The sequence below is a fragment of the Lonchura striata genome, chromosome 4 (assembly GCF_050655825.1).
Source record: "Lonchura striata isolate lonStrDom1 chromosome 4, ASM5065582v1, whole genome shotgun sequence".
NCBI lineage: Eukaryota > Metazoa > Chordata > Aves > Passeriformes > Estrildidae > Lonchura > Lonchura striata.
In genome coordinates, this window is record NC_140706.1 from 39,262,362 (window position 1) to 39,289,848 (window position 27,487).

General features: G+C 35.1%; 1 protein-coding gene across 7 annotated transcripts in view; it reads left to right on the top strand.

The window, feature by feature from the left end:
- The window catches only part of MARCHF1 (membrane associated ring-CH-type finger 1), a 268,268-nt gene that overhangs the window by 170,104 nt on the left and 70,677 nt on the right, over positions 1–27,487 (top strand). For 5 of the 7 annotated variants that reach the window (XM_085578847.1, XM_085578846.1, XM_085578850.1 and 2 more), the window contains one exon: positions 9,909–10,048. The exons of the other annotated variants lie outside the window; for them this stretch is intronic. In XM_085578847.1, coding sequence (XP_085434973.1) covers positions 9,947–10,048 — 102 coding nt within the window. In that variant the 5' untranslated portion in view covers positions 9,909–9,946. The remainder of the gene's footprint in view (positions 1–9,908; positions 10,049–27,487) is intronic. 7 annotated transcript variants of the gene reach the window in all.

Sequence of the window (27,487 nt, forward strand, 5' to 3'; positions counted from 1 at the left end):
CAGGTTTTTAGTAATAACAATGTATTACACTGTAAGTAGCTCAGAAATGTCTAAAAGATCCTAATAAATTTCTGTACAAGAACTTCTGTTTTTAGCTAAACAGTCAGAAACTAGAAGAGAGAAATAGCAAAAAAAAGTCAGTGGGGCACAGTTGCTGGGAATGAGGATCTAGTATCTTGCTTGTCACCTAGCAGGCTGTCTTGGTTGGGTTTTACCAATCTCTAAATATGAAAAGTGTATATTCTAGTACTCCAGCATGGGAACATTGCAGTGGCAAATGAAAAAAGAAAGTGTAGTTTTCACACTTTTGATACTACTCTTCTTCACAGCTGTAGTGAGCTTAAATGAAACAAAACATGTTTTAATTCCCAGTATTGTTTTTGTTCCAGGATTTCTTTAATACTCATTTAAATTTAAGGACTGTAGGATTCTTTCTGTAAAACTGTATGGAAATCCTTCCATAGTAAAACTTCTGCTCTGCTGGAAAACAATTTTGAGCTGACACCATCATTCTATATTGTAGTCATGGGCTCTTACTTGCTGGAAAAAAAACTTTCTGTGATGAAATTTTACATAGATGATAACAGAAAGATGTATTTCTTTATTTCTGTCTTATGATGGAACTTATATTTAAATGTAATTTTTAAAGAGAAGCAGAAAATTGAAACTATATGTTTTATATGATGTTATGATCCTAGACATCAGCTGGAGGTATATTTTTTCTGAAAATACATTTTTTGTTACAGTACAGGAAACATAAGGCATTAAAAATGCATAATGTTTGTACTAACAATAACTGGTAATTCTCTATGCAAACTGTAGTTCCATGTTTTGCCAGTAAAGACTTAAGTAAATACTTGTGCAGGGAATCAATATATTTTGTGTCTGAGAATAGTCTGCCTCATCCTGACCACACCACATCATAGTGCTTTGTCTTGGCACAGAGAAATGGATTGCCATTGTAAACATTCCAGTGCCTCTTCTCTGATGGCCTGGGGACATCCTGATGCTTCAAAATGTGACATAGCTTCTGCATGGACATGAGCAAGACTGTCCTTCACCAAGTGCATGTTGGGCTATAAGATTCCTGAGGTGCTTTGCTTTATTGCATGCTCAGTGTATGCTTCATTTTTCCAGTTTTCACATCACAGATGAGTGTGTCTGACCCCAGTGTTTGAGTATCTTTTTTGCACTTATCTTCTCCTTCTTCCCACCAACTTCTACCCAATTATCAGGAGCCTGACATGAATTTACTATATCTCAGATATTGCCTAAGCTGAGAGGGAGGTTGGTCTTCCTTTTATGCTTGAGTCTCTTAAAATGAGCACTTTGGTAGCAACAATAATAGTCTGTATGTGATCATTTTCACTAGTACATTTCTTTTCCCCGTAAGAACTTCTTGAAATGCTCCCTGGTTTTGTGGGTGGTTGGCCTGCACTTAAATATAGTTTTTATGTTCAAAGTTAGTTTTTCTCTGCTTAGCTTTTCTAATTAAGTGTTAAAGTTGAATGTAGGCCAACTACCTACATGTGCTTTTGCATTCATCTCTGTTTTCCATCATTTTGTGTTTCCTGGAGCATGCTTATTTTCTGTGGAGCTATATATAGAGAAAGGGTCCTTAATAAAATCTTATCCATTGAGATAATGCTTGCTAAGTGTGTGTTCTCAATCTGCTCATGCATTGGGGAAGAGAATGTAATGGCTTTGGGAACTCCAGCTAGCTTGTTGAGCCTTGTAGCATGGCATCTATTTCAAAATTGTAATCAAGTCCTGTGATAATATAGCGAAAATTATTTGTTCAAGTTGTATGACTTTGTAGATGTGCATTTCTAAATGCTTAATTTTATGAGTGTGTTGGTTCTGCTATCTTGACAGAAATTTATTGGTGAAATTTTTATTTATTAACTCTTTCAAAGAAATATCTCTATTTATTTTTCTGAAGATAATAAAAAACCAAGAACTAGAATGGAAGGTTACTTGCTTGTTTACTTCAAATGAGATTCATGTAAAAACACTGTAATTAGAGACATACATGTATATAAAAATGAATGGTATAACAGAGACCTACTGTCAAAATAATACAAACCTTAATAGAACCTGAAAGAAATAAAAATGTCTGAATTCAGTGTAAAACATCTAAATTTTTTAATGAATAAAATTTGAAATTCAAAGAACTGAGAAGCCAAAGAAAGAAGGTATAGCCTATGTAGCAGCTCAAGAAACTATTTTATATTGGAGAAATGCTATATATTCAAGTGTTTTAAACAAAAAAGTACACATTGATCAAGGCTTAAGGCAGAAGAAGTAAATGAAAAGAGATAAATTTTCAGAATACAGGGAGAGTAATTGTGCACTGATGGTTGGGGGAAGCTGAAAAAACAGCCAGGGCAGGTACTTATGCACAAGGCAGATTCTGTGTCAGTAAATTACATCAGGGCCGTGATTCCAGATCTTGTTGATTCAAAAACATGGTTACTCTTGAGGAGGCATTTAGTACAGGTCACAGAATCTCAGAATGCTTTGGGTTGGAAGGGACCTTAAAGATCACCTACTTCCAGCCACCCTGACACAGGCAGGAAATCTTCCTCTGGACCTGATTACTCAGAGCCTCATCCAAGTTGGCCTTCGACACCCCCAGAGATAGATAGGCCATCACAGCCTCTCTGGACATCTGGTTGCAGTGCCTCACCATCCCCACAGCTGTGAATTTTTTTCTGATACCTAATCTAAACCTCCTTTGGCTTAAGGCCATTACTGTTTGTCATATCAGTACATTCTCTTTTAAAAAAACTCCTTTCCAGCTCTCTTATAGGCTTCCATTAGGTGCTGGAAGTTGCTCCAGTATTTCCTTCGAGGCTTCTCCAGGCTGAACTGCCCCAGCTCTTGGAGCCTGCCTTCATGGGAGTTGTGCTCCAGCCCTGTCATCACCTTAGCTTGTTCTACCAGGCTCAGGCTATTTTGGAGGCTCCCAAGCTGGATGCAGCCTTTCAGGTGGGTCTCACAAGGGCAGAGCAGAGGGGCAGAATCCCCTCCCTTGTCCTGCTGGCCATGCTGATCCAGATACAGCCCAGGATGTGGTTGCTTTCTGGACTGCCAGTGCATTTTACCAGGTCATGTTGAGCTTTTTGTCCACCAGCGTCCCCAGGTCCTTTTTTCTGGGTCTTCTCTCAATCCATTATTTGTTCGGCCTGTGTTTTTGCTTGGGATTGTCCCAACACAGGTGCAGGACCTTTCACTTGGCCTTGTTGAATGTGAGGTTTGCACAGGCTGACCTCAAGCCTGACAAGGTCCCTCTGGGTGGCATCCCTTCCCTCCGGTGTGTTGGCAGAACTACACACCTTGGTGGCTTTGGCAAACTTGCTGAGGTTGCCCTCAATCCCAGTGTCCATGTCTGGACCATGTGTTGCAATTGCATAATCATCAGTAGTGGAAGGTATCTTAGGAAAGCTGAAGCTTGTCTCTGTTGTATCCCAGCTGTAGAAGGGGCAAATAATTGGAAGCTGTCATGAGGGCAAGGCTTGTGGCTTAGCCATGGAGCTGCTCTTCAGTAAAGCACCTAAAACCAGGTTTTGGAACAGGACCTTTGTATGGGACTGCATGAGCAGGTGCTGCACAGCTGTGCCAGGCCATGCTGCACACCTGCATGGGCATCTCTGTGCCATGCTGTGCTGCATGCTCTTGTCTCAGGTTCAGCACCAGGGTTCAGGATAGCCTAGCAGAAAGCAGTATGAGTGGTAGCAGAGTCAGAGGAGGGCTGTCCGGGAGAGAGATCAAACCTTCAGAATGAGAGTCAGCTGCCTGAGCTGCTCCACCACAGCCACCCTAGAGTTAGAAATCTTTGTGCTCACCCAGTCCCTAAAGGGAGCAATGCTGTGCCATCAAGCATTATGTTGGTTTTCTGCTGTACACTCAAGAATTCACTTTTATAACTTTATATTTTGTGAGTATCCTTGCCAGTGTCATCTTCCTTCAAGGTTCTTTGGCAAGACTTGTATGAGGGTGGATTCTTACAGTGTGCTTAGTGTTATTTTTAAATAGAAGAGAGAAACTGATGCTGTGTCTAGTTTTACGCTTTAATTAGCAAGCACAACAAATACTACATCTTTGATTTTTTAAAAATGGTTTGTGAACAATGGCATATTATAACTGCGACATATATGATCTGTGTGAATCTTAGCTTGTTGACAGCTGTTTGTGAGTTGTGGTTTTAACTACATGTACTGCATTGCTTTCATCTCACAAAGAAGCAAACCCCAATTTTCTCTATGGAAAATAATTAGTAAACCATTATGGTTTTGTATTGTAATAAATTAGGTTCAGGCTTAATTTGAAACTATTGGAAGACACTTTTAAGAATCTCACTAATTAAAGTTTAGGGGGCCATACTGATACTTGCACCTCTCCAGATTTGCTATCTGTTCAGCAAAACTTTTCTGTTCATTTCCCAACTACAATCATAAAAACTAGAAGGACTACATAATCCTTTAACCTCTTTTCCCTCACTCAATTTCTCAAATTTTTTTTGACAGCAACCAGAGCAATGAGAATAATTGTTTAAAATAATTATGCCACCATTATTATTGTCTAATGAGAACCCAATTAAAAAAACCATTAATTCAGTTGAGTCATACTTTTGTTCCCATGCATTCACTTCTAAGTCCTACTTTTGTATTTGTTTTTCTGGAAATTTTGGTCAAAAATTGTCAAAGCAATATTATTCAAATGCTTATTCACATTAATTATTAGCTTTTAGGTTAACATAATCTTTACTTATGTAAGGGACTAGTTATTTAAGCTGTTACCTGCAACTGCAGCATTAGGCCAGTAGGCCAGTACTTATTTATAACTTAAATCCATTTATCCTGAAAAAACCCTGAATAGGCCATCTGTCATGGCTTTCTACTAGCAGAGGTCAGATCATAAGTCAGATCATAAGTCATGATCACAATTTCCACTAGAAAGGGGGCAGTATGAAAAAGAGGTACTTGCAATAGTATAATTGTATTTGACAGAAAAACTTATGTCATAAATACTTCTCTGACAAAGGGGGGATACTTCTCTTGGACCAAACATGGTCTTAAGCACATTTTGGATTATATACTTCTGGTATTTTAATGAAATCTGATTTTCTCTTTGTTCTTAAAAGTTAGCTTAAATTCAATATTAATGATCTATCCTTTGATACAGCAGTGTTTAATAGTTAAAATTATTTCTTTCATGTATTTAACCATTATTTGGCTTTTAAAAAAAGTTACTTCTGTCTTTGTCTTCTTATTGTACTTCAGTAGTGAGCTCTGCCTGATGCAAAGTGGATTTGATTTTACAGCATAAATATACCCTTCCTCATATGTAAATAAATCACATAAGAATGGGAAGAAACCTTAAGAAATAACTTCTCAGAAGCAGAACAAAGTCCATTAAAGACTTAATGTGACTTCTATGCTCTGTTCATTTGGATAATTAATGTGGAGTTTTGCATTTTAATATTTTCTGCTATTTCTGTATCTTCCCTGAAGAGTTTTCATCTGCCAAGTGCTGGGTATGGTTTATCAGGTGCATTTACCAGTCATGTCTTTATTGTTGATTGAAGCTTTGATTTAAGCTGCTTGGCAGTCATGTATGGCTAAATATATGCAAACTCACAAACAAAGACATGTACTTTGTTCTTTGTTCTCAACTCCATGTTCTCAACTCCATGTGTCAAGGCTGTTTTCCTTCCACTTGGGAGTCTGATGCATCTGAAATTTATGTGGAGAGGTCCTGAGGGAGGGGTTAGGTGCCCTTTCACTGCTCACCTGTGGCAGTAGCACATACAGTTGCATCACTTTTTGAAGGTCTGAGGAAAATTCAGCAGAGATGTTTAACCTTGGATGAGCAAAGCATTCCCTTGAAGAGTAGCTGTTATCTTAACAGCAAGAATCTTTTAGGAACCAAAGTCATATTTGAGGATGGAATAGAGGTTGCCTATGAAAGTAGATCAAAAACTGCATCAGCAAATAGACATTTATACAGTATCTAAATGTATAAAAGTTGGGGTTTTTTTAAAATATTAAATGAGTTGCCATAAATATACATTTCTCAACATTTTCTTCTTGAGTCATCGCAAATGCAAAATGGCATAATTACAATGCTAAAGATTTGCCATTGGGAAAAACCCCTATTGGTGTTTTTCTAAAGAGCTTTGAGTGATTTAATATTGCTTTCTGCTTTACAAAAGAGATACTCTTCCTTGTGGGGAAAAAAAAAGAGTTATGACTATGGAGGCCAACAAGCTCACAAGTTTTAAATTGTTAGTAGCCCAAAAGATTATTTTCTTTGAAAACTTTTAGAGCTTTCTTGTCATGTTTTGAGCATATGGAATTGTTAAAAAAAGCAATATTATGTGCAATAATTTTTGTACCAGTCATCTTAAATTGATTTATTTTCAGTGATTGAATTGTTTGAATTAATAAGTGAAATTTTCATCCTTAGTTGCGACAAAAAAGAATCAAAGTCTTAAAGGACCAAGGACAACTTAAAATACATATTTGCAGTATAAGAAAAAAGAACAAATCAACAAAGACTAGATTTAGCTAGAAACAATTATATGGTTAATTATGGTACAGGACCATAAAAGTAATTTCTAAAAATTTATTAGATAATATAGGTATTGATTTAATAATATGCCATAGTTGGCAGTTTGCAAACTTAAACTGTAAGTTCATGCAAACTTGGTTATAATAATATAATGTCTAATACTCTAGAGAGTGGCACTGATTCTGTGATGATGTTTTGAGAGGGCTGCAGAGCTACGGTAAATGACAACTCTATTTTGTCTTTACAGGTAGGGAAAGGCATTTAGATGTGCATAATTGGGTTTACTCTTCCAGTAGTGCCCTAGAAGCACTTCTGATAACAGACATTAATAAACATGACATGTTTGAATTCCAAATCTTACATACACTTAATGCAGAGGTGTTTGACTGTGTATATCCAGTAGCTATACAAGAAAGCTGGTACCATTATAGTCTTGATTGGTCCCATCATTCTTGTGTCAACTTAATGATTTTTTGTGCATGTGTGCTTGTTTTCTGTTGGTCTGATTTTTTTTTTAATGAGGCTGGAACATTAGGTATTTTATTAGGTATTATACAGGTACTTTAGTTGGTTGCTGTAGGTATCTGTCAGGAAAATAAGACTTCTGTAGCTTGATGGCCTTTCATGCTATTTTAAAAATTAGTCCTCATTCTGGAGGGGCAGAAGGTACTCAGTGTTTCTGATGATATACATTTTTACAGCTAATTATCACATTTGTATGTGGAAATTATTTCCTCCCCAACTTGAAGGAACCACTGGTGAACCACCACAGCACTGAGATATTACTGTACTTCTACAGCTGTTGACACAATCACATATATTCTAATATTAATTTATTTACCTTTTTAATATAGAAGTGATTTTAAAACCTGAGGTTGAGCTTCTTGTTTGTAGAAAGTTTTAGTGCCATTATATTGTTATGCTATGGCTTTACTAAATTTTCCTTGTGAAACACAGCAGTCATAGGATAATGACTGGCTGGTTAATAAAAGCTAGTGGCTTACTTGTGACACAGAAATAGAAGAAGCTGTCAGACATTTCTATTGCATCGTGCCCATCAATTAATGGTTTTATTCAAATTAGAATAATTGATTAGAAGTCACAGCTTGGTAAGACTCAGACAAAAGATACATAATGAATTACTGACTGTATTTATCTTAGCAGAGCTCAGCATTGAAGGCTGTTTGTATTTCAGCATTCCTGTAGCTCTGCTCCTGGAATATTTTGATTGTCTGCCAAATCATGCAGCTAACAAATACCATCACTTTGATTGCTGTTGGGAATCTTTGAACACAGAGCACAAAACTTACCTTAGATAAAAAACAGTGTGTTTTGTGTTCAATTTCCTGCTGTTCTGTGATAGCGCTTAGATTCTGGTAAGGAGTGAAAATCATGACTTTTGTTACCTGAATCTCATTATGCTCCTGAATTAAGCATATAAATTCTTTTCTCTTGCTGGATTTATGAACTTTTTTTAGAGCTATTATTCTTTTATTTTATACTACTGGCTAGATTTTAATACATCATCCTTAACCTTCTTTATTTTTTAGCATTGATATTGTACAAGACAATAATTGTGTGCCCCTTTGCTTGGCTAAATTATAAGTAAAAACTTTCTTGCCTTAAAAAATATGAATGAAGTAATTCTTCCATTTTTAAAAAAAAATCTAGAGCTGTTGAATTAATTGCTTTCAGGAAATTTATTTGTGGTGGTTCTTCAGGTGTATGAGCAAGAGCAAACTCTTTCACTTACAATCTGGACAGTAGCAGTTATTTTGATTACTCAGGGCAAAAAAATAATTGTAAATCTTCCAAAGGGTTCTGCACACCAAGGACACCAGAATAGGGCTGTACCTATATTCAAATGATTTATTGTCTTCACAGGTACAGGCAGTATAGAAAGCATTGATTGATCGCTTTTTGTATCTCACATTAAGATTTCAAGAGACCAAAAAACTGTAAAAATCAGTTAATATATTGTCTCACTCACCTAATCATCTCCAGTACACTAAAGCTAAGGCTGATTTTCACTTATTGCTATCAGTTCCATGAAGTTGCGTGGGGAATTAAACTTTGTGCATTTCATACTTTGAGAACTAGATATTAATGGTTAAGTGTGGAAATGGTAGAGCTGTCATTATTCAGGAAGGGGTTGTACTTTGTCAGGCTCAGAACCTGGAAAGATGAAATCTGCTGTAAATATACGTATAATTTGTGTCCTGCAGAAAAAATAAAGTTAAAGTGTATAATATTCAGTGGTGCTGCATAGTGCACCATTTAGCTTTAACTTTATTGTATTTATGTTCCAGTTTTATTCAGTCTATTGCTGCCCTTATTTGGAGTACTAGGCACTCAATCTGGTAGTTTAATATTTCTGTTTATTATGTTTCATGATTCTACCGAATAACACATTTTAAATTACAATCTGTTATAAACAACCAAATTAGAAATTGCTTCAGATTTTGAGGATAAAGTTGCTCTAAGTTGGTTCTTTGTAATTAATTAGCAAAGTTTTGCACTGAATACTTCCATTGTCAACTTCAGTTGGGAAAAAACAGATTATGAAATTTTAAACATACTTACGAAGGTTTCTTAGGCTTAATAGCATGCTTTATTAATGCTGCATTTCCAGAATGTGGTAGTGTTACTTAAAAGCTATTTTGTTATTGTTTCAAACTAAAAGTAAATTCACAGGCAATTTGTAGTTTTCACATAGCATTTATTTCTGGTGTGCCTACATTGGTTTTTGCTATTTACAGCACATCCTAGCATAGTACTTCAAGATGAACCAGGTATTTTGGAGTGTCTGGGCACAGGTGCATACAGGTTTGTGTGGTTTCACACTCTATTTGTATCTAGTGTCTGCTACTGCTTTAGGGCTATTTCTCTTTGTTTGAATGAATGTGGGGGTTTGTATCCAAATGTTATATAGTTTTTGGGATGGTGCTAGTCTCAGAAGAATTCCGTAATAAAGTTCCTTTAAAGTAAGGGTTTTTAAAATAAAGTTACAACTTGAGGAGGATTTAACATGGAGATTGTATTTGCTGACACTAAAATAGTATTAATGCATGTATGGTGTGCTGAAAGTGCATGACTTTTCTAAACTTTATGGTTTAGCATTTTGGAATACTTTGAAAAAAACATGTTCTTTTAAAGAAATACTTTAGAATAAATACCTTCTAAATACTTTAGAAAAACATGTTCTTGCAAAAATATGTTTATTAGCTTGTTCAGATATAACTTAAAAAGCTGTTTTTAAAGGCATGTGTCCAGAAACATGCACACAATGAATTCAAAGTGTCAATGTTTCAGGGACTCTAAATTATTTTCAGAATTTCAGAAATTGAGAAGGGATAAGTGGAAGGAGAAAATGTTGGGCTGGTGCCAAGCGATAGCTCGTAACCCTCACAGACTTCCAAACAGCACAAGAACACCCGAGGTCTCAGGTGATGCTTCACATAACTCTACTTTGGTGAGTGAAAAGTTGCATTTCGTGACAGTGGCATGCTCAGAATTTGAGAGGTGTGAAATTTATTTTTAAAATGGTACTGTTTGCTATTGCTTGCATTTCCTCCGTGTGTGAAACCCTTTGATAAAACATCTGTTTACTCTTTCTGTTTGCTTTTTTTGGTCTTTTATGTTATGCATGGTTCATTCTGACTTGCATGCTGTGTCTATAAATCAGTATTGATGTTTTGTGAATGATTAAATCTTTAAGGAGGAGATGACTGAATATAGATCACTTGCATTCTTTGTGATCCTAATCAGTGCAATGGCATTTGGTCCCTGATGAATACAGCTCGACATTGTCTAAAGGCACCTCATTTGCTCTTTGTTCCTGCCTGTAACAGGAACAAAGTATCATGTGTCTAAACTTGTGTCACACAGCTGGATATTAAAATAATCTTCATATATTAAACATCCTGTTACAAGAGATGGTTGAGTTTCTGCATGCAAAGCTATTGATAGCAGATGTTCAGGCAATGTAAAGTTGACAGTTTATATTGTGGAGTTAAAATGTATCATGTGAAACTGAATGAAGTTACTCATTGATAAGAATTTTAATCCCACAGTTTTTGTTAATTGAAATAAAGCCTCTTACATCAGTAGACCTGGCCAGGTGAGTAAGAACTGGTACTCGTATGTAAAGGCTTCCAACTGCCCCATCACTAAGAGCAAAAACTGTCTACTTGTCTGCTTGTTTTACTTCAACTGACACTTTCAGGCTACAGCAAGACTAAATATTTGAAACATATCCAGTTCAATATGCCTGCTCCAATTTCATTAATGAGTGTTAAATAGGCACTATGTTTCCCTATCCTAAGAAACAAGAGTGATCAGGAAATACTGCCCTGCAGTTCTTGAAACATGGGCAGGGTGACATCTAAGCTAAAAGGTGAATAATTGTTCCTAACCACCGAAGAAATGTGGTAGTCCAAATGAAGACAGTGGTCTGCTTGAAGGCTGTTGAAGTTTTGGTGAAATAAAGCCCCTAATTAATGTGGCAAAATTATCATGTTCAGTTTGAATGTAAGTTTCTGCTGCAGAAGAGAACACAAAAAGGCAGCATTAAAAGCTGCAAATTTTGCAGTTTATTATATATATCCTAGAATATTGTTATAGCTCACTTTCATCTGGAATACTTTACTTTCAAAGACATAAAAGGAAATTAAAAATTAATGATTCTATGAAAAAAGATGTTAAGTATATTATCCCCACATTTAATTACTCTTGGTATTTTATTTTAAATTGCTTTTACTATTTAGCTGTTATTAGTGATACAAGGTAGCTATTAAGGAATTAGAATATATCGAAATCTGCATATTTTGATTTCTGCTTGACTGCTATTCAACATTTAATTTGGTTTGATATTCATGAGATAAGTATTCCAATGTATGAGCTGGGATTTAGAAATGATGAACTGGAAATACAGTTCAGAAATGGTGAATCCATAGACTTAGCATCTTTTAACCCTATTAATATTAAAACTTGTTCAAAAATAAGTTTGCATGTAGACTGCTGCTTAGTTGATGAAGTGTGTAAGAAAGCCAGAGAAATAAACTACTGAGGACAATCCTGTGTGTTATTTAATATTGTAACTGGCTGTAGAACAATAATCTTCACAACAGGAAATAAAGCAATAATGTCTCTTGAGGCCTGCCAAGCTTTCCTTTTCATTTTCTTTTCTTTCCACTCTCTAAACCATGAGTTTTTCTGTCCCTAACATCTGAAGAAAGTGATATTCAATATAAGATTTTGCTAGCAATGTCTTTCTGACTTGCAAGATGTTGACTGAAAATCCTTATTTGACTTGTTAACATTTTTAATCTAAAATTTTATTTGAAATAAATTTTGATTTTTCTTAGTAGTCAAAAGAAAATTGCCTTTTCAATATTGAAATATTTTCTGGCTGGTCTTGAGTGAAGGTACAGAGTTTAGCACTGAAAACTGAAAAAATAATTAAACAGCAGATAATAAAGGATATAGTAAATTGTTCTATGTGTACCAAGCCACTTCAGATGAGCTATTCAAGCCCATTCTTTCTGAATTAAGTTTCATTTTTCAGTGCATTGCAGCTCCTCTGTGGACCTGATTGCCTTAGTATGGGTTTATTTGGTGAGGTTTTTCATGTGAGTCTGTGTTTATTTGGTGAGTGTGTATTTGGTCAGTCTGTGTCATGAAGACAGCTCTTTGCTTCTTTATTCTGTAGGTGACAAGTCTGAGTTTGGGAGGAAGGAATGTGGAATGTAGAATGCTTTTTTTTTTTGACCTCTGCCATATGCTTTTGTGTACACTTCTGATTCAGCAGAATGTTATCTTTATTTCAGAATGTCAGCTAAGGCATTGAAAAATACTTTTAATTTAAAACTAAAGCCAAAAGTGGGTATTTCACAATGCCACTTTTCCAAAGGAAAATGAACTGAAAATTGTAAGCAACTCTCATTAATTTTTCTCAGAACCCTATAATAGGAGGATGGAAGGAATCTCAAGGATCGTCTGGTCCAACCTTTCTTGGCATAGACACCATATAGGCAAGATGGCACAGCACCCTATCCTGCCCTGTCTTAGAAATATCTAGTGTTGGGGAATCCAGCTCCTTTTCTTTGGAGATTATTTCAGTGGTTCATTGTTCTAATTGCAAAACATTTTCCTCTTGTGTCTAATCAGAGTGTGCCCAACTTACACCCATTACTTTTTGACATTTCCTTGTAACTCTTTGTAAAAGGGAGTCTTCATCTTCTTTGTAGCCAGCCTTGAAATACTGGAACATGATGATAATGTCCCACCTAAGCTTTCCTTTCTCAAGGCTGAACAAACCTAGTTCTCTCAGCCTTTCCTCATGTGGAAGGCTTCCCAGTCCATTTTTATGGAAAGAAATATTTTTCTCTCTGTAAAAAACAGAAGGAATCTTATGGAGCAGGAAGCAGGTTATGATAATTAAGAAATTGCTCTTTTCATTCAGCAAGTAAAGGGAATACTGAACAGCATTGGAGGAAAAAATGCAAAAAAATTAAGCTCATGAAAACACTAGAATGTATTTAAAGAGTTTAATGAAAACAGTTACACCATTTTATTTTATTTGATATGTGAGGTGTTCTAGCTTCATCCAAATCAAATAAATTCTGAACTATTTTAGCAGAATTCAGCTAAGGATTCTTGGAAATATTTTTCTGTTAGTGTTGTCAACTTAATTATAATAATATCCCCAAGCTTTATCACCTTAGTCTGCTTTATTTGAAGATCAAATCCTTGCATTCAGTTTTAGATGGCACTCTAGCTTCTTGGTTCTGAGCATACCTTGAAAGTTTTGAATCATTCTGTTATCAAAGGAGGCATACATTCACAAAAAATATTGTTTAATATTGTAGTTTATTAGATTTGGGGTTTGTATTGATAGTTTTAGATTTGTAGTGAGTAAATTTCTTTTTATACTTAAAACAATTTTATATAGTCAATTAACTTGGTGTAGTAGAACATAAAGCTGGAATTGACTTTGCTCTGATAGCTAGAATCATCTCTTTATCAAGCTGAATTTATTATCAGTTTGCTTCTGTATACATTGCTTTTAAACTTTGAAGATTCATCCTTTTTAATATTCATCATATTTTGAGAAACCTGTAATACAACTTTCTCTTTTCATCATAGTTTCCATGTTCCCCATGAGAGTCTTAAAAGGTCCAGTTTTGCACAGTATTCTAAATCAAGCTTTCTCTTCCTAACAATTGTAATGCTATTGCCTGCTAGTAGCACATGTAGCATACTGCATAGATTTAGAATCACTTTATTGATACTTTTTTGTAGCTGCTCTTTTAGTTTTGAGACCAAACCTCTAGACTGTGCTGATTTTTAATACATGAAGACTGTATCCATTCAAATTATTAATGTTCTTCTATCCTTTCTATTCACCAGACAATATGCAAATTAATTTCTTTTTAATTTCTCTGTTTCTCTGATATTTTCTAGAATTGGGGAAAGAATAGTAATGATTTTTCCTTTTCTTGAGAAGAATCTAGATGAAAACTCATAATTTTATGTAATAGCATTTGCAGGGTTTTTGTCTTCTGAAAAGATAATGGATATAATTGAAAATAAGAAATTGAAAATTATTTCTTCATTAATTAGTCTGTGCTGACAGTATCTATTTATACTGTGAATCTGTAAGCGTATGTATATGTGGTGAGTTCAAATTATTTTGATGGGAACATGTAAATATGTATTAACATTGATTAAGCAATTTACCTAGAAACCGCTCTGTGCCTATTTTTGCAGTGTCTAGTGTTTCTCTGGGTCCTAGTTCAAAACTTTAGTATTATAATCTATGTTCCCAATTGTTATTTGTAGCCTCTTCTGCACAGGGCATGGGCTGGTCCTTAATTCAGTACCCCATGTGAAACACATGGAGCTAATGGCACAAGAGCATATACTTAGTGCCGAATTGTAGTCATTAGTAAAAACCACTTTTTCCTGTTGTATTCCCAACCAGAATTATAGATGAGTATGTGTAGAAGTATAGTCAGGTGAGTAACTATATAATTTGTGTTTCAATACACAATTGAAATGTAGAACTCCTGGCAAAGGATCCAGCATCTACTTTAAGGAAGGATTTCTTTTTATGTGAGCAAATGATGCCATCTGCTTCTCCGAGAGAAAGTAAAATATGATTATGAATGATCTGTTTGGCACAGGTAGGTCCCATGTTGCCACATCTGATTTTGAATAAGAAAGCCAATAGTAGTTGATGGTCATTCCAAAACACAGTTAAACAAACAAGGTAATGTGGGGGTTTTGAGGTTTTTTTTGCTGTTCACCCTGACAGACAGTTCAGTCCCCACAGCTGCTTTCTCACTTCATCAGTGGGATGGGGAAGAGAAGCAGCAGAGAAAGGTGAGAAAAACCATGGCTTGAAATAAAGACAGTTTAATAGGCAAGGCAAAAGCCACACACGAAAGCAAAGTAAGGAATTTATCACCTGCTTCCCATGGGTAATCAGGTGTTCAGCCATCTCCAGGAAAGCCGGGCTTCATCATGTGTAATGGTTCCTTGGGAAGAAAAATGCCACTCTGAATGTTTCTGCTTCCCCTCCTCCTCCTTTCAGATTTATATGCTGACAGGACACCATAGAACATGATTTATCCCTTTGGTCAGTTGAGATCAGCCCACCTGGCTATGTCCCCTCCCAGCACCTTGTGCACCCCCAGTCTCCTTGGTGTGGGGTGGGGAGAAGAACAGGAATGTTCTTGGATGTAAGCCTTGCTTAGCAAAAACTGAAGCAACTCTGAGTTATTAACACTGTTTCCTGCAAAAATTGCAAACATAGCCCCATGCAAGCTGCGATGATGAAATTTAACTATTCCAGCCAAAACCAATGCAGGTTTTCCTCCTGTGATGATAAAGTGAGTAGCTGGGAGTTAACTGTAACTTATGGTAACTGTGTCACAGTTCTAATAGTGTAAGAATGATTTATCACTATATGGTTTTTAAAGGTCCCATCTAACCCTAACTATTCTTTAAATCTATCTATGTAAACACCCAAACTTAATTTCAGAACAAGAAAGATTTCTTCATCTGAGTTTGAAGTGTTTGGCTGCCTGATTTTCATAAATATAATGTAATTCCTTGATGAAAATCTTCTGAAATAGGGTACATCTAAGTTTCCTTTTATACTGCAAGCCTTGAACTGTTAATCTGACAGGGAGTGATGGGATGTTTAAGATCTGTATTTTAATTTGTTATAAGAAAACCACATAATTTAAAAGTCAAAAACTAGATGTGACAAAAGAGTAATTATCGAAGAATATGGAGTTTTTTACTTCTGAGTTATCATCTTATTTCTATAACTATTACGTAGATTTTATGAATAAGGCTGCAGAACCAGCTAGGAAATCCACAATACCATACCTTAAAAGGTCTCTATAGATACTGGTTTTTGAAATACAGTAGTAACATCAATAGAATAGCCAAACAATGTGTACATGTTGGTAAAACTATGGAACAGAGAGATTACGCAGAGAAATGTAATTTTAAAAGGGGCAGAATTGTTCACCAGTATAATAAATTACATTATTTCCCTAAGTATCTGTTCACGTTAAAGTTATGAAAACTGCTCCTTATACTGTAGGTGCTCCACATCCTTCTGCAGAGTGCAGCATGCTGCCCAACAGGGCAATTGTTTTAACAATATATTGCTTTACAATTTACAGGATCAGCCTAAGCTGTCAGTGGCCTCAGGAGCCATGCCACCCCAGGCCAATCTTGTTGGTTTTCCTTATATTTAAAGCCAATTAGCAGTTGTAACCTTGGTTACCATCACGTTCTACATTCTCACCATGAATGTGTTAATAAGGATGTAAAGTTGAGAGCTCATTTGTCTTGATTTTCGATGCATACATAAACAGAACAAGGTGGATGTAGGCCAAAGCTTTTGGGTAAGTCTCCCCCAGTGTCACTTAATTATTTATGACTAACAAAGATATGGTCAAGTTCTTACATATTTGACCAGTGATTTCATTTTAAGTCTGCCATAGACTTCCCCTACGGCAGGCTTAAACTTCCCCTATGACAGTCCTCCCTTAAAGAATTTTCATTTTGCCATTTCTAACCAAATATGGAAGATGCATAGAAAATTAATAGTACTTTGATGTTGTATGCACAGAAATAACTTTAATATAGGAAGAAAAAAGAAAAGCTTGTCTGAATGCTGGGTTCAATAAGGCAATAAGGTTTTAATATTGGCATTATCAATATTATTATTATTATACTGTCATGTTTTATTTAGCTTTATAACTAAAATTATATTTTGGTTTTTTTAGCTATTAGGTTTCTGCATTTAATATCAGAGAAATTTGCAATAAAATATGTTTCTCTAGATAAAATTACTGTAAGAAGACATGGACATAAAATGTTAAATGTCTGTGTACCTGTTTGAATAAATTTTATTCAACCCTTTATTTTCCTCAGAACATTGCATGCATCTGCAGTGTCTCACAGCAACATGTGCTCACAAAATTGCATCAAATCTACCTCATATAAATTATTCATAATTTGTTTCCTTTTTGTATAATTGAAACTGTCATTAATCTTTCACTTAGGGAAAAGGAGCATCATTTCAATGTAGAATTTAATGCCTATTAATTTTTTTTAGCTTTGAAGATAAGAGCTATGTCTGACTACATTCAGCTTTTTCGTATAACTTTTGACTGAAAGTTCAATAAATTATTTTTCTAGCAATTTTTCATTTGTTCATAAAAATCTTATATTTAACATATGTAAAACTCCAAGTTATGTGATGTAGCATTGCAGATACTGAAACAAGAGGGAATTTGCAGATCACCATTTAGTTTCTATCTGGCAAATGAGTTCTCAAAAATGAGAATATCAGACAGGGCCAAGTAATTAACCTAAGATTTTTATAAGGTGAAATGAGTTATTCTCATTCTAGCTCAGTGAAGCCTTCAGTACCATCATTAAGTGAACACGTACACTGTAGTGGGGAAGTCAAGATAGGAAGCATCAAAGAAATCTCTGCTCATTCATTTATTGCCAGAGTAATACCAGCAAGGACAGCTACGAAAGCATATCATGTTTGAAAAAAAGATACTGGTGGAAGATGATAATGCACTTTATCTTGTTAAAAATCCCAATGTAATACTAAATGTTTAAGCTAAATTGCAAGTTAATTTATATTCCCATGCCTGAGTTTCCCTAGTATTTGTAAGATATTTTGCTGTACCATACTACTTGAATTACAAGATCGAGCAACAGCTTAAGCTCTCTACTGTGCTGACTACTGCAGTTTGTGTAAGTCAATGCTGTAAACAGAAATATTTATGCATAATTTGTTTAAATAGTCTATACTGATACCATTTGCATGCTAGCAGATATGTGAAGTTTAAGTTTGTGTAGTGTGTATATATATGTGTGTATTTCAACCCTGCTAGTTTAAATTTTACCTAATCATGTAAGTTTGTGCATTTTCAGCAACAGTGTTCATTCTCACTGTCAAGTGGCTTGCAAAGTAATGATTGCTGCAAAATATATTCCAAAATATATTCTTAAGAGGAAAATTGGGTTGTCATGCACACCTAGAAGCCATTTCCTGCATTCAGATTAGTACCTAAGTTTTGTTACAGACAGGAGTGGAAGAAGAAGATACTTGCAAAGCTACCGGGAGCTGTGTATCTCCCTAGATGCATCCCTGATGTATTCTTCTCCTTTGCTCTCCTCAGTAAAAGTCTTCCCAACATTAAATTGATTTGGTGTTGGTTTTGTGTCCTAGGAGTGTACACAGTGCAGCACATCTCTGCAGCTGTGCTTCCGCGGCACTGCTGTGCCGGAGCGTCGTGGATCCATTCCAGCACTCGCCCAGCGCTGTGTTCCAGCCAGGCTGGGGGCTGGCATTGCTGCAGATAATGAGCCTGCATGTGTCAGGGCTGTCATGTGAGCATCCAGGCTGGGTAGAGACAGCCCGAGTCCTCATGGCAGCTCTCCGTTCTTCTTCCTTTTATCCTATAGAGGCATCTGTAGCATGGAAGATTAAGTGGAGCCTCTTGAAATCTGCAGCATGCATGATTCCCCTTTTTATGCAATTTTGATGGAGAACTGAGGTGGAATAGGGTCTGGGGAGACATAATACTTTCAAATAAAAGATAACCTTTATAAGCAGATTCTTCCAAAAATATGGTCTGGGAAGTCTCTGAAATAGAATATCTCTGTTTTGTATTGTCAGTGTCACTGAACTCTTGACATTGCAGCTGGAATTGTGGTGTTTCCTTTAAACAAAAAAATGGCAAAATATAGTGCAGGAGCAGAAAAGGAATCACAATTATTGTGTAGGTTAAAGCACTGACTTGTGTTGTATGTAACTTCCATGTAACTTTGTGAAAGTAATTTCTACTATATTATTTCAGCCTTATTAATATGAACTAATGAACACTTGAGATGAAATTTCACTTAACATAGTAAGGTCCTTCAATCCACTTGAGACAAAGATGTTAGACTAATCCTGGTTGATATGGAAGGATCTAATAATTTTGGATAATTAATACAAGGAAGGAGGAGAAAATAGAGCAGACCCAGTTTTTTTCTCAAGATGAATCAACAGACAGGCTGTAGTTCAGTGGTTGTTCCACGGGAGATGGAGATAACTGGCTGAACCAGGCACCCTGCTGCAATTTCAGAGGTATTCAAATATTTGTCTTAGAAATGCCAGTCCTTTCAATTTCATTGACATGGGTACGTGGTCAAAGATGGCCATATGTGGATGATGACCATAATCACTTGTGTTGACTCTGCTGACTGAGAAAAAATACTGCTTGTGACCTTGTTAAGCTAATTATCTCTGGGGTTAATCTGTTATTCCCTCCCCCTGGCCTTTCATAAAGTATGAGATGGGAGTAATAGGATAAGGTTAAGAAGGGGAAATTTAAACTGAAGGTGAAGACCAATATCTTGCCAATAACATGACTTAGGCTGCTGTGTGATTTTGTATTGGGGGTTACAGAAATCCCATGTCTGTGATCCTTGAAATTTGGAATGGAAATGAAAATATTTGCTATGATATTTTTGTTAGCTTTCTTTATGTCTCTGATTTTCTGTCCATGTTGGTTTTTTCCTCTTTCTATAGGAATTATTTTCCCCCTTCTAAAGGAAATATTTACTAGGATACTAACCAGTAGTCCTGGAAAGGCTTTGGTTTTGTTTGTTTTAAGATTAGGATTCTAAACTCTGTGGGGAAAAAACACATTAAAATGTCTTTTCTGAAAAGGTATTTTGCTGTAGAACATTTGAATTGAAAATGACAGATTATGTAATTTTTCTATAAACTTTTCTTCCTTCCACAGAAATTAATTTGGTAGCTTGTAGAAATTTTGCCTCCCTTCCTTTCCTGGTTAAAGAAGGGGGAAAAAAAGATGTGAAGGAACAAATACTGAGAGAAAAAATAAAATGGAAGGAGATAGAAGATTGTATTAATTCCATGCAATCCCATTTTACTCTTCCTGGATATTATTTGGCTTTTATATTGTCTTGAGTCCCAGAGAAGAATCTGTTGTAGAGCTATCTCTATTGTTAGTCCATAATTGTCATTTTCAGTATAGCCATTGGATTAAATATGTAAGAGAAATATGTAAGAGATATATGTAAATGAGGGGGAAAGGTGTATTGTTGGATAAAACGTGGTTTAAAGATAGATAGATAAAGCTCATTTGCTGTACAGGCCATTAACTTGAACTTGTGTTCTCCCTAGACAAAGAATCTCCCAAACAAGCAAACAAAAGGAAAACCCTCAAACCCAAGATATCCACAGGCTTATTACCTTTTGTAGTTCATAGGGAAGCTCTTGACTACAGCCTCTGACTTGTGTAAATTTGAAGGCAGGCAGAATAAACTTATGTGCAGTGAAATTTATGGTAATGAGGTCATTGAGCAGAGGTGCATTAATGCTGCTCTATCTAATTACAAACTCACAGTAGAGGAAAACAGCAGCAGCAGTGCAGGTGCTTCTGAGAGCTCCCGGGGTGCTCTGTTAGTAGTGGGATGCATCAAAACTGTATCTACATTATATATATAATATTTTACCTATTTGATGCCAAAATAATTGAGTTTTTGTATTATGGAAACTTGTTATTATTGAATTGTGTTTGATGTTTGTTTTCTCTGGGTAATAATATTCGAGAATGTGTTAATTGCTTCATGTAATCTTTGTAATCTATAAATATTAATGCTTATGAAATGTTAATAACAGCTGATAAAAACAAAATGCAGAAAAATGAGCTATTCAATTAATCAATTTAAATTTTAATTGTATAAATAATTACTAAATTGTCAAAGCATCAATAATTGTGTGTGTTGAACTACAGTAGTATGAGATAGGTTGAGTATTTTATGTAGACTAAGTATGATTTCCTTTCAGTTTTGTTGCTGTTTATGGGTTAAGGCCATTTTGTTTAGAACTGACATTATAAAGTTCTGAAGATCTCATCTTGTGAATAGCCAGTCCAAGACACTCGTCATTTTTAAAGAAGTACTCATGTCCCAGTACTTTAAATATCTAGTGGTGCTACTTATCTGAAAATCCTAGTCTTTAATCAAAAAGGGTGTTTTCAAAAGGGTGAAGATAAATTTTGAGTTTAAGTCATTGTTTTGGGATTTCAGTAAAAATGGTCTGCCTTTCAGGAAACCAGTAGAGGTTATATGTTTAGAATATCTGAAGTGATGCATCTCAGAGTTGGTGTTACTGATATCAAGGTCCTGCAATGGAATTTTTTAAATGAGAGGGTGATTCAGACAGGATTTTTCAAAAAAATATTATTATGTAAAGGAGAGAAAAAATAGAATGAGGAAGATAATGGAGGAAAAAAGTGAGTACTGTATTGTGAATACTCACAGATGTCAACTCCACTTTGATAAGTAACTTGTACAACTCTGACTTCACTTGATCTCTAAAGCAAGTTTGTTTTCTTCCAAATGCTTTATCACACCATATTCACAGTTCACCTTGGCTTCTGTAGTAAGCAGTCTCAATTAGCTGAATATTCTCTGTGCTGACACTTCCAGCTAAGTGCAATTTTAATGTTCTGTGGGTGCCTACACTTTTGACATGCAAGTATGTTTAAAATACAGTGTAAATTTTTTTTTTTTTGAGATATCTATCACTAATCTGTTGTTTTTGAAGGTCTGTTCTAAGGAAACAGTTTTTATGTGAACCATCATTGATAGGAATCAGAAGGAGTCATCTTGCTGTACTTTAGTCATTGGAACATTTATTTTTCCTGCTTGATCTTGTATGTTGATCATGTTTCTTTCTCAAAATAGACAGAGAACATACGGGATAACATAATTAATGTAAATGTGCTTTTTGGAAACCTTTTTCCCATGGATGCAAAAAGTGATTAAAAAGAATTCTGCAGAGTGGAACATTAAAAGTTTCTTTGAATGCTGTAAGTGACCTAGAAGTTTTTTTGTTTAACACAGACAAAAGTTTTCAAGTAGTACATCTTAATTTATAGGGTTGAATAAAGAAATTTTGACTACAGTATAATCTTGAAAGTATGTATCTTCTTCTTTAAAAGAAAAAAAATATCTTTTTATGTGAGTTTTCCCAGTGAGGTCAGATATGAAGGATTTTTCAACTCGGTGTTTAGCGTTTGAAAAACCGTTTGCAAAGAGGTTTTTAACAGTGTGGGCTACAGTAATGCACATTAATGCTTTGGTCAAACAGTGCCTGACATGGAAAATGTGGGGCTCATCAGCTTCTCAGCTGCATAAGGTGTGCAATTTCTCTAGCAATTTTGCATATTTATACTCAATTCAAATTGGTTAGTAAAGCAATTGGTTTCTTGCAGGTAAAAATAAATAACTGAAAACAACTTAATTTTGTACATGAGAAAATTCTACATGGTTTGGCTATCTGTGTATTTATTTCTGGGAGGTAGTTAACCACATAAAGGCCAGTCAGAAAGGGATCTGTGCATACCTGTGCATTCATGCATTCTGTAGTGACTAGCAAATTGTGTGCATTAAAATGTGGTTTAGACCCCACCATGTATTTTAATTAAACAGCAGCAAACAAAAAATCACTACAAACAGAGTCTCTTGTTTTTTGAATATTTTATTTTTTGTCATCTAGAGATCGTATCATTAGGAATTTTGTTTCTAGGTTCTCTGGAGGTTTTGTGTTCTATTTTTTCATTTTTTTAAATTGTAAACTACAGGTAAACTCTTTCTTTACCAAAATATGTATAAAAGTGGAAGAATATCTGAGAATTTAGTTTTCTGTTAGGGGATCAGACCAAGTCTACTAGTGCCTTTTTCACATTTGAAACAATTTAGTGGGTTGGCTGAGACCTGATCTGTATGCTCTTTTTTCTAAATTGGGAGGTTACTAACCCAGTATATTTTTCTCATTACAAGTTTTTGTTTTGCTTTAATGCAGATTTCCTCCTCCAGAGAAATAAGCTAAAAAGCATTCTTGCAGACTTGCAGCAATAGCTCTCTGGTAAAGTAAATATAATTCTTAACTTAATCTGTTAGAACTTCTCTTAAAAACCTAATGTATTTACTTGATTTAATTGAAGTAATGCAGCTTTGAGTATTTTCCTGCATTATTTTATTAGATACAGTTTAAAACCAAAGATAAATGGGGTAGACTCCATGGGATAAACTTTTATTATGGTTCTATGTAAAATAATAAGTGAAATATATTTATTTTTAATTCAATATTGCTAAAAACAAAGCAAAACAGTTATCCAATGCAGATTAGTAGCTTCTGGTTTTCCCTGAAGGTAGTAGAGCATCTACTTTGGTTCACAGCATTTTTTTTCCAAGCAACTTGAATTTATTTTGTAGCTTACCTACAAAATAACATCTGTGTTGCCACAGAATTGTCAGTGGTGGGGTAGACATCTCTGTTCAAACAAGCTGAGCACTTCTTTAGGGCATTCTGCACACTCCCACAGTCTCAGGTTTAGTGCTTAGACACCTTGAAATCTAAAAAGTGATAAAAGCTAAAACATAACATAAGAAAACCGAGAACCAGTAACTTATGGCACACATGAATGATGTAAAGTTTGGCAGTTTCTGTTTTAGTTATTTCGTAAACTTTCTATTTGCCTTGGACTGATTGCAGAAAAAAGAAATGTAATGCTTCAAGATTTATTGTTTGAGTCTTTACCTTATTCCATTAGCTACCTCAAACTGATTCAAGGACATTATTACTGATAGTATTACTGTTGTTATTGCTATTATAAATATTTACATAAAACAAGAAATCAGAACATTTGCATTATTTTTTCAATAATATAAAATTTTTAAATACTTTGGGAAAGGATGAATATTTCCATATCAGACATGAGAATTAAATTACTGCTAAGTTTTCTATGCCATGAGGAAGAATGAGGAGAAAAAAAAGTATTTTACTGTTTTTTTCTAAATGGAGTCTGTGAAGAGAATTATATATGAGATACTGAAAACCAGGGGGTGTACATGTTCACTCCTTTCCCCTTCAGACACAATATTAAATGAAGCCCAAGACTCAAAACTAAGAAATGAGAGCTTTTTAAATACATTATTTAGAAAGCTGAGTGTGAAAATTTAATATATTCCCATGTGTTTGACCTGTAGGTTATCTTTAAAACAACATTAAAAAAATTGATTCAGCAGGATGTCTGTGAATAACATGTCTGCTCAAGAAAGCTTATTGGTTTTCTCTAATAGCCTTCCAGTCACTGCCTCTGGATTCGGATATCCTGAGATTGTTATATTAATGGACAGTGTAGTTGAAGCTGCTTTATAATCCTCACTAAAACTTACATCATCAAGAGATATCGGTGATGAAACTTTCTACAATCATGAAGCTGTTTTTGACATTCATGCAAATGCTTTTTTCTAGGAAACATATATTTTTGTATTGTGTTCTATAAAGCTCACCTTTTGAACAAAACCATGACTTTTGCTATGTGTTGTAAGAAGTAATTTTATTTTTAATAGAAGTTGAGTCATTGTTGAGTTCCTTTGCTTAGAAGAGTTTTAAAAAATTTTAGTTGGAGTCCAGGTTTATTTTAAGTTTTCAGAATTGTTCTAAATTTTTCTTAGAAATAGTAAAAAATAAAACCTTTTAAATGCTTAAAACTTGAAAGTCACATTCAGAATATTCTACATTGCCCTTCCTGATTTCCCACGTTCCCCATCCCATCATTTCCATCCAGTGTGCACATCTGTCTTCCCCAGATCTAAAGGCCTTTTCAGTTAGGAGGGAATTATTGTAGGGTTTGGTTTTCAAATTTCAAAGCCTCAGTAATGGACAGCACAGATATCCTTGTGGGGAGAGGGAAGAGGGGAAGATTTTGAACGCAATTTCTATTATTTTGCCTTTCATTTTATTAACTGTGTATAGTTTTTCAATGAATGTAAAGTCAAAGCTTGAATACTAAACATTAAAAATATTTTTGTTCTGATTTAAAAAACGTCTAATTTTCAGATTAGAGTAGGTTTGGGCAAAACCAGTTTCATGCCTGAAAATCCACTGAAGAAGGTTCAGAAATTAAAGATACATGACTGATTTTGATAGAGCACCCAATTCTTTCTACCTAAAGTTGTCCTCTTGGTTGCAAGATGGTAATCATATTAATACTTAGTGAGCTGGGACGAGAATTCTAACCAAATGTTAATTTTAGTGCTATAGAAGGGCACCTTTTCAATGTGTAAGATATGTAAACATGTTCATAACAATACTCCTTAGCCATGTTTTGTTTAAAGTGTGTTTCTAAAATACATATGTGCATGTGAAAAGCTAAATATATTTGCATTTGCTAGAAGTACTTTTATATATATTTTTAAAATTTCTTTTCCCTATTCCATTTATCTCACTCCATGCAGCAGCCATGAGCACATTAACAAAGGAAATTAACCTTTCATACTGCCATGAGCTGTGATCTTGTCAGATCTTGTGGGATAAGCCAACCTGGGCCTAATCAGTGTTTTAGAGATCTGCAAGAAGCACAAATGTAGGGTCTGCAAAACAGATTGCTCCTCCATTCTTAAGATTTCTTTTTTCCTAGAAAATTTTATTCTTGTGTTGTTTTTAATTTATCTTTTTCAGGTGCGTTGTTTTGAAAATACAAATCACGAGACTTCACCATTCATCACTTGATTCCTGGACAGCAGTGACATTACTTTACCTCTTGTTATGCTGAGTAGTTAATAGAGCTTTCAAATAAACACACCAGAGTATAAAATATGAAGTAGCATACAAAGATGTTTGTAATTCGTATTAAGTTTACTTCTTGCTATAGCTACAAGTGTAGTATTTTCATATAAGGCTGAGTACAATACAAAATAAGGTATACATTATAGTTTGGTATTGAAAGATACTTCAGTATAGCAGACATTGATACTATTCACTGTGCTCCTAAAAGTGAAATATTGTGCTGCTATTGGAATTGTGTACTTTTCTGTTTTGTTCAAGTGTGGAACAATGAGAAAGTAATAATGAAATTTAAATGGAAGAGCTTTACATCTCTCTCCTTCGCAAAAAGATGGACATAAGAAATAGTCCTGTCTCCTGCAAAAGCAGTTGATTTCTTTAGAAGAATACAAATCTCAACATTTCTCTGACATCCTTCCCAAAACTGAAGAGAGAATAACAGGATAACATAGGGCATTTAACAGCCCATGATAAAACTATTTACTTTCATTAATTTCACCGGTTGTAGTCCTTTTAATATCTATAGAACATTAAATTTTAAAATTTGCCAATTTCTGTGGCAGAATTCCAGATTTAATTACTGGATTATATGAAGAACTACTGCTTGTTATTGTTAATCAAATCCCTGGCTCCTACTGAGAAGCATATTGAAATAAATTGTCAAATCTTACATGGCTTTAGAAAGAGTGCCTTTATGCCTCTTTCATACGCCATATTAAAAAATTGCAAGAGTCCCTGAGGGCTAGCATGTTTTTACTGTTTGTGTACTGTTTATTGTCACTTACTGATACTATCTCCAAAATTATGCATTCTACCTCTTTTACAGTCAAAATTAAAGAAATTAAACTCAGAGTCTTTGAAACACCTGTGGTGGTTTTTTTTTTTTTTGTTTTTGTTTTTTTTTTTTTTGTAAAGAATATGAAATACCTTCAAAAGAATTTCAAGCAGAGTGCTGCTCCTAATTTCAGGTATCCCTGCAGTGGATTCCCAAACAACTGAGCAGGATGAAATCTGTCAGCAAATTAATGGGTGTTGAAAATCCAGTTGAATGGAAGAGTAGAAGGTGGCATTAACTGCTCCGTTTCGGCACATCCCACTGTTCACTGCAGCCTTGGTGCCATGCCTGCTCACTTCAGCAATGAGAGGCCAGGACATGATGAATAGTGAGATGGCTCATCTGGGATTCCCACCCAGATGTGTGTGTTTGACCTTCACAGAGGCTGTGCTTGTGTCACTTCCACCATTCTTTGCAAGGGGGAAGAGAACAGCAACTTTCCTGTGCTGCTGACTTGATGGTTGAAGGATTTGAAGAAGAAGGTGGAAGTTCAGTGTAAATAAAAACTGCTGTTTGTTTCCCTTTTTTTTTTAGTATCAAAGTACTGAATGTGTTTGGGGGATGATTTTGGATTAAAATTTAACCAAGAATTTTTGGGTTTTGAAAATAATTAGGCAGAAAGGTCTTGGAATTGGGGCAGAATCTCTGGAGGAGTCATTTGTCCTTGATTATCACTTCTTGTAAACCTTTCTCTGAGCACGTGCAGGAAGAAGTTAAATTAATAATTTTCTTCCCAGGTTAGTTCTTGGAACTTAGGCAGTAGAGCTTCTCACATCAGGCATAATCAAAGGTGAAGCTAAAAGGTTCATGATTTTATTTGAAGACACATCTTCAAATAAGTAAGTGTGTACAAAAAGCATCACTAAAAGACTGAT